Source organism: Myxine glutinosa, chromosome 4 (genome assembly GCF_964187855.1).
Source record: "Myxine glutinosa chromosome 4, kmMyxGlut1.1, whole genome shotgun sequence".
Classification (NCBI taxonomy): domain Eukaryota; kingdom Metazoa; phylum Chordata; class Myxini; order Myxiniformes; family Myxinidae; genus Myxine; species Myxine glutinosa.
The window spans coordinates 210,933,827-210,945,872 of record NC_136264.1 but is presented as its reverse complement, the minus strand read 5'-3'; the positions used below and the strand labels follow the sequence as shown (position 1 = coordinate 210,945,872).

Genomic DNA, 12,046 nt, shown 5'->3' with positions numbered 1-12,046 from the left:
ATTGTAATACCCTTTAACCTCAGTGTTGCCCAGGTAAAAAAAGGAAATTGTAATACCCTTTAACCTCAGTGTTGCCCAGGTAAAAAAGGAAATTGTAATACCCTTTAACCTCAGTGTTGCCCAGGTAAAAAAGGAAATTGTAATACCCTTTAACCTCAGTGTTGCCCAGGTAAAAAAAGGAAATTGTAATACCCTTTAACCTCAGTGTTGCCCAGGTAAAAAAGGAAATTGTAATACCCTTTAACCTCAGTGTTGCCCAGGTAAAAAAGGAAATTGTAATAACCTCTGCCCCCATCACCAGGTGGCGCTACACGGTACACATTTACATAGAGAATTTACGCCCCTCTCTCGGTCCTCCACACCCCCACTGAGGCCGCGGCCACATAGCCTATGTTACCCCTTATACAAAGTTGTAGTTGTATTTGCACCCTGCGTAAAGTATAAAAGTGTTTATAGTTGGAGTAACCGGCGTTGCTCAAGCGAAAAAGAAACATTAACATATTTGAAATGAGGGCAAATATAATGGAAAAGCAATTACATCCAAATCAGAATCCATCACAAATGTCAAATCATCATTTCACCTTTTTGTTGAATGTATGCTGGTGAATGTGCCGTTCATCACGTTTCTGAGTAAAGTATGAGGATGTTCAGGAAGAAGAAGCCTTACCACCAACTTCATACACTTCTGGAATTGTTTGATTATTTGTGTTCAAATGTTTGCCAATTGTTTTGTATTTATTTATGTGAATGTGTACTTGTATATAGCTGTCATTAATCAAAAAGTCTTCAGCACTATCGAGCAATTTTTTTTAAATCCCCAAAAACGAACTTTGTTTTTTCTAAAGAAATTTTTTTTTTGCCGACAACACTCCCAGTGACTCACTGATGAATCTCTGAAAGTTTGACGAAGATCCGTTCAGCTATCTGAGAAAAATGGCGACACACACACATACACACACACACACACACACACACACACACACACACAGACAGACAGACAGACAGACCAACGGCTCTTTTATATAGTAGACTAGTTGAATGCACCCGGCGTTGCCCGGGTTCTTTTTGAATGAACCTAATCTTCTGTACATAGGTCTGACGCGAGCCCAGTATCAGTTAGTGCTCAACGATTCCTTGTTCTTTCTTCTGTCGGGCCCCACGAGAGAGAATTTTGAAAGCACGTGTTGCAATCAGTCAGATATTCCTATTAAGTGCATAAGTTGTACTTCAAGAGAATTTTTAAAGAAGAAGAAGATTTATTGCGAAATGGGCCCAGCCCGGCCGAGGCGGCCTCGACCGGCCTCGCCACCTAGCCTAGAACCTTCCCGAGGCCCGTCCCGACATTTTTTGTTTCAGAGGTTTCCTCCTATCTTTCACCGTTCAGGAGATTAGTGCGTGCAGACAAACAAACAAACCAACAAACAAAAACTTTATTTGATATATATCGAAGAAGGAGATTATCCTTTATATCTCCATAAATCGTTTGTGCCACGGAGGAGCTGCAGATGCCTCAAAAATTCCTGGGCATCTCCAATACCATCCTTGTTTGTTAATCCATGGGGTTTGTGCTCGAGCTCCACATTTATTCCTTTTCCAAAGGATTTCAAATAATTCCATTGCGTTTAATCAACCTTTGTCAGCCTGATATTTCAAATGATGAATGCGTATGTTGTAGTTAGTGTTGTGACTGCACTATGTTTTTTGTTTTTTAAAGATGAAAGGTCAGGGCTAACCTGCTGAGTGCCGTCCTCATGCGCTTGCCGTGCCGCAGGCCCCAATGCTCCATATTCAATTACTCTTCCTGCTAGCTTCCATTAACCATTGTTGTTTTTTGCTCTAAACAGGTGGCTCTGGTTGAAGCTGAGATGCGGACCATGTTGAAGGAGACTGCGGCCAAGAAAAAGGGGATGGAAGAGAAGATCCAGTGGTTAACTGGCGTGATCTCAAACTTACCGCAGGCTTTATAACCACCAACTTACCACGCTACCGTTGTGTTTAACGGCTGGCAAACATTGGGCTGTATGTCTGCATTCAAATGCTGAACGGTGATCCTTTCGTACAGGTTTCTTCATATTGGCTTGTCAATATTGCCTTTTGGCACATTGTGTGTCCATCGGTGTTCGTATTTTGATCAGAGCCATGACTTCAGCCAGATGTGAACATTATTTATTTTGTTAGGCAACGGCTTCCGGTAATCGTTCCAATTTTTGAATGTTAACTGCTTATGTTAACTTTGTTTAACCTCGTGAATTTTGTCTTTCCTTGAACTCTTGTATACATTCATTGTTAAACTTTCTTTTCTTTTTTACAGTTTCTAAGGCTCATAGTGGTATTATTATTATTTATTTTTTTTGTATACAGAATCGAGGCTCGTGAAAGAGCTAACATTTATCACACAAATAAATCAAACAGACAAACAAAATATATAAAGAGAGGGAGCGGTAGACAAGATGGGGAGAGAAGGGGAAGCACACAAACAACATTTGAGAGCAGGGACATCGGGAGATGTGTGGGAGGGAGAGGGCTTGGGGGGAGGAGGCGTGGGAAGTGGGGGGGGGGGAAATTATAAAACACAAGGACACCAAGAACTTCCAGGAAAGAAGTTGGTATTTTAAAAAAGTGGATTTGGGGTGAAATTAGCGGGGGTAGAAAAGATCAAGGTTTTGGATGGGGGAAGATAAGAGATGGTGGTGAACAGCTGTTTTAAAGACCTGGAGGGAGGAGTGGGATTGAAGAGAGTGAGGGAGTTTGTTCCAGAGGCGGGAGAAAAGAGAAATGAAGGAGTGAAGGTGAGCAGAGAGTCTTGATTTTGGCAGTTTAACCATAAGAGGGTTGCAGGCAGATCTTGTGTGACCTTTAGGAATATTTGGGGGACAGAGCCCAGAGAGAGCTGGGGGTGCAAGGCCGGAGAAGAGTCGGTAGAAGACGGAAAGACCACCAACCTGCCTGCGGTGAGTAAGTGAAAGGCCCTCGGAGTTAGCTTCATCGCGGGAGATTCCAATGATTCTGAAAGCTTTGGTTTCAACAGCGTGAAGACGAGCTAGGTGTGAGGCAGGAGCACCAGCCCAGAGGGGAGAGCAGTACTCCATTGAGCTGCGGATGAAAGCCTTGTATGTGGTGAGGAGCTCAGGTGTGCCAAGGAAGGACTTCGCACGACGGAGGATGCCCAGTCGGCGACTGGCTTTGGAGGCCAGCTTGGAAATGTGGTTTTCCCAGGAAAGATCATGGCAGATAGTGAGACCCAAAAGCTTGAGTGACAGAACTTCTTGGAGAGGATTATTCAGAAAGTGGAGGGAGGGTTGTCCAGTCGGTCTTTTCGGAGAGACATCGTAAGAGTGTAAGATTTGTCAGGATTGAAAGACATGTTCCACTTGTTTGCCCAGTCTGTGATTTTGTCCAGGTCTGCAGAGAGTGAGGAGGCGGCAGACTGCCGATCTGAGGGATGAGGAATGGAGCGACAGAGAGTAGTCATCAGCAAAGAGATGGAGAGGATTTTCAAGAGAGTCGCTTGTCACGCACATATCTCTCACACATGGACATACAGATGAATAGACGAGACAAACACAGCCACTGAGAATGGGGGAAGTGATGTCACTTCTCAGGGTACTCTTGGTACCTGTGACGTCACAACAATGGCACCGCCTTTCTCACCGCACTCAGTGGAGCATTTCCTAAGGTGGAATTTCCTCCTCCCCATGGATGCCAACTTATGGGGATTGTCCGTGCCCTATCCTTTTAAATGCTGAACCTCAAGCAAGGAAGCAGCACGTACCATTTCAAAAGTGTTTGGTATGACTCTTCATAAATTCCTGAGATAACTTCTGCACATTCGAACTTTGATTTGAAGGTTCATCAACCTATGTTGGCACTCGGATATTTTTTCACTCTATATAATTTGGCTTTATCTAAGTCCAAGATCTGTTTTGGCCAAATTGAAACTTATTTAGCCAAATTCAATTCTGTATCAATCGGCATAAAGCAAAGGAAAAGCTATCTCGTGTTGATGCGTGCATCGTCTATCTATTCCCTATATAAACCAGCACATTACCCATAGAGTGATTGTGTCTGCCCCACTCACCCCCCCCCCCCCCCCCCCCCCCCACAGCAATACACACTCACTCGTAAACCGAATCACAGAGCTGTGGCCAATCACATTTTTACTGAGTAAACATACACATGCAGCTCTGGCAACTCCTCAACCTTCCCCCCCCCCCCCCCCTCCCCACCCTCACCCCCTCCCTCCCCTCCACCAAAAGTCCCAGCTTACACATGCTATCCTGACAATTCCTCAACCCCCCCCCCCCCCCCCCCAACCAACTTTGTCCCATCTTTGCTCTCAACCCAAGTCCTCATCCTCCCAACCTTAAGGCATCAATTTCCTCTCCACTTCAAGCCTTCAAACCCCCTCTCCACTTCCCTCCCCCACCCCCCCACACACCGCAGCTCCTCAACCCCTCTCTCCCCCATCGAGATTCCTCACCCCCCTCCCCACCTGCCAAAGCCTCAACCTTCCCCTTCCAAATCTATGCCACGTTTACTCTGCCCCCCTCCCAACTCCAACTCTGTCCTCCCCTCCTGACCTTTCTCCTGCTCATTCAAGCAAAAGGACATTACCACATTGAAACGGTGGAATATTTAACGCTTTGCCCTCCCCTATAAATGCTATCACGGACTTCACAGAAACCCTTCTCAGAAATCCTATAATGCGATCACGGACTTCACTTCACCTGTCCAACTCAAAATTTTAAGAGAAAATAGTCGGAAATAATAGTAAGGATATACGTAACCTCCACGGTAAAGGCCCTGCCACATAGTTATTTGGAGAATGCCACATAGTTATTTGGGTGGTGTATAAACAACAGACCGCTGCCTCGATCGCTAAGGCCATCTTCACAGGGTCCGTGATGCCTGTCAGCTCAAAATCCTTTCAATTGTGACTTTGGTCATTTTACATGGAAGGGAAAACTTATATGGAGGGCATGGCGATTATGAATATGGTGAACTGTCCAACCAATGGTGGAACTCGGATGCACGCACGGCTCCTTTTAAAGTATCGATATAAAAAGAACTTTGTCCGTCTGTCTGTGACAAGGTAGGAATAAGGACTGACACGAGATGGTGGTGCACCACCTGCTTGACACCTTGGAGAGGAGAGTGGGAGTGGGAGTGAACGGCATCAGGGAGGCGGTTCCACAATCGGGAGGAAAAGGGAAGAAAGTAGTTGAGTTGTGCATTTGCCCCGGATGTTTGGGAGTTACTCAAAGAACACGTACATCCTGGAAAAGTTTGGAGGGTTGAGATCTCAGAGGGAGCTCAATCTGAGGAGGTCAAACAGAGAGAGGACATTCAACCAGTCTACGATGCAAGAACACCGGGCCTTGTGCTTTGGACTTGTTTTACACGAACCACAAGGACATCAGTAGACAATGGACAAATCGCCATTGTCTCTTGGATTTGAACCAGTGATCCCAATGTCACGATTTCAGAGGAGATACGAAACATGCAAACCCATCACATTTGTTTATGTTGAGATTATTACTTATAAATCCGATTTATCGGAAAACGAAATCCACTGCTTTGGTGCAGAACTCCTTCCTCAAGGTTGTGTTCCATTCATATGTTCAGCGTTATTTGAATAACGAATCCGGTATTTTATTCATCTGCGCTGTACCCCCACTGGCTTTGACTCTGTCAAGGTGGGCGATTGAAAATGCTGCGTAAACCTGGCAGATGTCTCACCTAGTGACGCTCCAGGCGGAGTCACGACGCTCCAGGTGTCCGCTTTCGGGAGTCGATCCCAGATGGGATGGAAGGCGTACACCGTCTTCACTCCATGGAGAGTGACTCAGAGAAGAACCAGGAAAGGGATAACGAAGAATATTTACTGATTACATCATTAATGTACACGTGGTGTTTATTATGTAAAACTAAACTCAGGTCTCACGAAAACACATCACACTCGCATCCATTACTTGTGTAATTAACGTCAGTTCTTTGTGTGAACATCATGTGTACTGTATGTTCTTTGTGTGAACATCATGTGTACTGTATGTTCTTTGTGTGAACATCATGTGTACTGTATGTTCTTTGTGTGAACATCATGTGTACTGTATGTTCTTTGTGTGAACATCATGTGTACTGTATGTTCTTTGTGTGAACATCATGTGTACTGTATGTTCTTTGTGTGAACATCATGTGTACTGTATGTTCTTTGTGTGAACATCATGTGTACTGTATGTTATTTGTGTGAACATCATGTGTTGTGTATGTTCTTTGTGTGAACATCATGTGTACTGTATGTTCTTTGTGTGAACATCATGTGTACTGTATGTTATTTGTGTGAACATCATGTGTTGTGTATGTTCTTTGTGTGAACATCATGTGTTATGTATGTTCTTTGTGTGAACATCATGTGTACTGTATGTTCTTTGTGTGAACATCATTTGTTGTGTATGTTCTTTGTGTGAACATCATGTGTACTGTATGTTCTTTGTGTGAACATCATGTGTACTGTATGTTATTTGTGTGAACATCATGTGTTGTGTATGTTCTTTGTGTGAACATCATGTGTACTGTATGTTCTTTGTGTGAACATCATGTGTACTGTATGTTCTTTGTGTGAGCATCATGTGTTGTGTATGTTCTTTGTGTGAACATCATGTGTACTGTATGTTCTTTGTGTGAACATCATGTGTACTGTATGTTATTTGTGTGAACATCATGTGTTGTGTATGTTCTTTGTGTGAACATCATGTGTTATGTATGTTCTTTGTGTGAACATCATGTGTACTGTATGTTCTTTGTGTGAACATCATGTGTTGTGTATGTTCTTTGTGTGAACATCATGTGTTGTGTATGTTCTTTGTGTTAACATCATGTGTCGTGTATGTTCTTTGTGTTAACATCATGTGTTGTGTATGTTCTTTGTGTGAACATCATGTGTTGTGTATGTTCTTTGTGTGAACATCATGTGTACTGTATGTTCTTTGTGTGAACATCATGTGTTGTGTATGTTCTTTGTGTGAACATCATGTGTTGTGTATGTTCTTTGTGTTAACATCATGTGTCGTGTATGTTCTTTGTGTTAACATCATGTGTTGTGCATGTTATTTGTGTGAACATCATGTGTTATGTATGTTCTTTGTGTGAACATCATGTGTACTGTATGTTCTTTGTGTGAACATCATGTGTTGTGTATGTTCTTTGTGTGAACATCATGTGTTGTGTATGTTCTTTGTGTTAACATCATGTGTCGTGTATGTTCTTTGTGTTAACATCATGTGTTGTGTATGTTATTTGTGTGAACATCATGTGTCGTGTATGTTCTTTGTGTGAACATCATGTGTACTGTATGTTCTTTCAAAATCGGAAACGTTTGATTTCAGAAGAACGATACTGAAAGCTTTTCCTCATGCAGGAACTTCTTAGAGACTTGGTCTTCTTATTTTTCAGACCTTCCAAGTCCTTCCTTTTCCAGAATGAGAGAGGTGGCTCACACAAGACCACCAGCTACATGACGTACACATACCTGACTATTAACTGCATGACACCTGACCACTTGTGGGTTATTGATGGATGCAGTAGCAAGGCTTGGGGAGCAGCTAGAACACAGAACGGATCAGGAATAAAAAAGTTTAAATTTGTTAAAAATCAAATGGCTGTAAGTATCCAAGAGCTTTTATTTGCAAATTGATTTACAACAACTAGGATTGCTCGAGAGTTACACCTGCGCAGGTATTATTTTTTGTGGACTGAGAACAAACTCGGATGGGAGATTAGACGAAGACAGACATCCTAAACCTTAAAGCATATCTTAACTACAAAGGAACTCGGTAGAGCGCAAACCTCCGCCAGGCCGAACAGTTTACGTTTTGTATCCGCTGATAGGTCGGATCTGGATTCGGACCTGAACCAAAATCTATAATCACCTTGTTCACCAAGTTTTGTCAAACGTCGTCCACAACTTTTTGAAATATCATGCTGCACATCGTTTTGGCTCTATCACTCAATAGTGAAGTCACTTATAAAAAATAAATAATTCTCCTATCGAATCCATATTCAGATCTTCACCAAAATTTAGTCAATTCTTCCTTGTCGCACATCCAACCTGTCCACCCCCGGATCCACCCACAACGTTTTGAGATATCGTGCTATATTGTATATCGGTTTTAGCCTCATCTCCCAATGGTGATGCATCACTTAAAAAAAAAATTATCTGATCCGGATCTTCACTAAATCTAATCATTTCGTCCTTGTCACACACTCAACCTCTCCACCAAATCTCGTTGGAATCCTTCCACAGTTTTTTGAGATATCGTGCTCACAGACAGTGGTGAAAACATAACGTCTGCTCACGTTCGGTGGTGGAGATAATGGTGTTGCTGAAATTCGAAAAAATCACGATGATTATTATGGAAATAAAACAAGATACTGAGGCTGATTTGGGAAAAGTACTGTAATCTGTCTCTGATCCGAAAGGCAACATCAAATGAAAAGGTAGACAGGTGTGTTTTAGAAAAACTAATCGGGACTAAATTGAGACAGGCCTCGGTGTTAATCTTGTGGATGTTTTCAAAAGAATTGGTAAGAAAAGCAAAAGGAAACCTAATAGGGTGTGGACAGATGAAGGAACAGAGTTTTATACCAGAATGTGAATTTACTTTTATAAAGACGATGACATTAAATTATTAAATTACACAGAGCTTATAACGAGGGCAAAGCCGCTGTGGTTGAGCGTTTTAATCACACTTTGTAAGAGCAGCTGGACAGGAGAGTTCTATAAGGTTTACTAAGAATCAGAAATGGGTTTCTATTATTCAAGGTATTGTGGACGAGTGTAACTATTAATTCCTCAACTAGAAAGGATCTCCAAATGCAAAGCTTGTCCACGTCCACCTTGTACTCGGACTAAACTTGATGAGAACGACAGTTTTAAAAAATGTACATTTTATAAATTAGTATTCTCCATATTCGCAAAATAAGGGTTTGTTGAAAATTTGACGACAAAAGCTCAAATAATAAAGTTATGGACAGACGCACACACACAGAAGTGATAGACGGACTGACACACACAGGAGTGACAGATGGAGGGATGCACACAGAAGTGACAGATGGACACAGAAAGAACAGACGGGCACATAGAAGTGACAGATGGACAGACACACACACACACAAGTAACAGAGGGACACACAGAAGTGACAGACAGATGGACACACACACCTGACAGCCAAACTTACACAAACAGACATTATACAGATGGACAGACAGAAGTGACAGATAGATGGACACGCACAAGTGACAGACAGACTTACACAAACAGACGTCACACAGAAGTTACACAGTCGGACACACAGAAGTGACAGACACAGAATAATTCTAAAAACAGGTGTGAATACAAGATGCCGCACAGGAAAATGAAACCGCAATAAATACAGGCCCAACAATTACAAAAAAGACAAAATAAATATGTAAAAATAAATATCAAAAAATATGCACCAACAACTGGGAGAATGACAAAACAGCAGGAAAATACAAAAAATAATTGGACAGAGTGGGGATAGACAAAGAAGACTCATTGGAATCTCGAAGAAGAGCTTAGTTCAACTGGGATGGAGAATGAATCATAATAAATATCCAAGATCAAGGACACTATACCAATGGATTTAATAAGATGGTGGGACTGAGCCAGACAGACAAGTGTAGATTCTCCAAGACAGAAACAGGAAGTACTAGTCACCTGCTCTTGGGATGCAAAAAACTATTATCAACAACTTTACACACAACAGCACAACAAAGTATGCAAAGCGATTCATTGGCATTTCTGCAAAAATGTAAACATCCCAGTACCAGAAAACTCATGGAAACAGGAACCAAGGGCAATCATTGAAAATGAGGACGTCATGCTAACATACGACCTGATGATTCCATTGAGTGTGAACATCGAAAACAAAGCATTGCGTCCGGACATTGTACTGAGGAACAAAAAGGAAAAGACAGCATTGATGATTGAGATATCAGCACTCAGCGATTTTGGCCTTAACAACGCAGAAATCAAGAAAATTACCAAATACTAGGACCTCAAAAATGAGGTCAAGAGATCTTGGAAGCTGAAGAGCATCAAAATTGTACCAGCGATTATTTGAGCAACAGGAATGATGACGAAGAACCTCAATGAGATTTTAAAAACCAACCCCGGGAATATTACCACAAATGAACTACAACTGGAGGCAATACGGGGTTCGGTGATGATCCTGAAAAGAGCCATTGGAACAAAACTCTGAAAAAGTTGAACAACTTGGTCCATTAACCGTGATCCCTTAGTGGAGAGGAGGTGGATACTTTGGGTCCAGGGAGGACTCCGTTCCACCTCCTGAAACCCACAAATGGAGATAACAACCAATGACCCTTGGTGAACACCACAGGGATCACGGATAGCCAAACCCAGCTTTAACTCCAAAGGCGACTGATCAAATGCAGATCTTACGACATGCGCGCCGAGGAGGAAAGAGAAGAAGAGGAAGCTGAAGAGCTTACCTGTGGTCCCAAAGCCTGCAAAGAAGATAACTCTGGGTTTATAAATGTACAGAAAATAATGAAAAGGTTTATTAAACGGATGCCGAGACAAAGAAAACCGCGACGGTAAAACTAAGTTCCTAAATGGAGTGCTCCCTCACCAGACTTAGAAACACAGACACAGGGGAATATAAACTGGATAAAATAAATTACGTGTGCACTTAGTTTAATGGGCTTGAACCTCGTCAGGAATAGTCGGCCCCAAACTCACCATCCAGACACTGCGGTGTTCTTGGCAGGAAGAAGGCTGCAGTCTACTCGTTCACGCCCTGCTGGGCCTCGCCGGCGTCTCGCTCACCCAGGCCTCGTCACGCTGCAGTGGCAAGCTGCGCCCGTCCATGCGTCATCCGCTCGGAGAACCGCAGTTCCCGGGCTGCGGCTCTTCCCGTTGCCTCTGCACATCTCCCGGTGACGTCTTCAACACGGTCGGTCCAAGCACAAGAGCGCAAGGGAGAAGAACAAGGGAACCAGTGGACGGCAAGATAGGAGGGTCAGAAAGCAAGAGTGCAGGGTAAGAGCGGCGGGCACGAAGAGACAAAATGTCGGTTCTTGAATTTTTCTAACGTCGGGTCGTGACGTCATCAGCGCTTCTCCACCAATCAGCGCGCCGCTTCTTGCTCGCCTCTGACATCCTCGGTGACCTTTGACAATCGGCGCTCGTCTTCCTCCTCGGCCTTCCTTCCACCAATCCGCGGGTAGCTTCTTGCTCCACCCTGGCCAGTCACGTGTACCGGGGAATGTCTTCGGCCTGCCCGAGCTATGTGAGGCGATGTAGATGGGTTAAGACCTCTGGGGGGGGGGGGGTTGTGGGGGGGGGGGTCCGAGGTGGTTTCTCACAGGCCTGGGATGGCGTATTATGAGGACCACGAGGGGGAGGTGTTGGGGGCCACGCCTTGGTGGCAGCACCGTGGACGGCCAACATGGCCTGATGTGGTGACCACCCGGGCATGCCTCCTGACAGCCTCTCCCTGAGACTCTGGGACAGCCAACATGTGGTGACCTGCCATGCTGTGCTGATCTATGGACACGGGTCGAACCGCATGGACAGGAATGATTATAGCCCACTGGACGACCATTGGAGCATCTGTGGAACATGATGGTGTGAGAATGATCTTACACAGATGATCCGCTGTGATTTGTGGACTCTCGGCTTGGGAAGAGAGCCATGGGATGGAATTGGGAAGTTGTAACGAGCCGAGCATATGGGCCATGCTCGGCTGGCATGTGTATGGAAAAGCACCCTTCTTTGGTGAGATTAGTGAATTGTGAAAAATATTTGACATGGGTAATATGAGGGTTAGATGTAAATTTAAGGGTGAAGTTTGTGTGATGCAGTGGTGGACACTGACATCGGTGGCACCATTATTGATCCAGGTGTGTTAGACCAGAGTGTTGGAGGCTGGAATAAAATTGATAGAGTAGCAGGACACAGCCTTCAACTGGCTATGGGGGCGACTGCGCCGATATTTGGGA

At 43.8% G+C, this 12,046-nt stretch overlaps 1 protein-coding gene across 1 annotated transcript in view; it reads left to right on the top strand.

Annotated features, from left to right (window-relative positions):
* Window positions 1–2,313, top strand: part of LRRCC1 (leucine rich repeat and coiled-coil centrosomal protein 1) — an 88,318-nt gene extending 86,005 nt beyond the window's left edge. The window contains exon 19 of the mRNA XM_068114747.2: window positions 1,845–2,313. Coding sequence (XP_067970848.2) covers window positions 1,845–1,967 — 123 coding nt within the window. The 3' untranslated portion in view covers window positions 1,968–2,313. The remainder of the gene's footprint in view (window positions 1–1,844) is intronic.
* The last annotated feature ends 9,733 nt before the right edge of the window (window positions 2,314–12,046 follow it).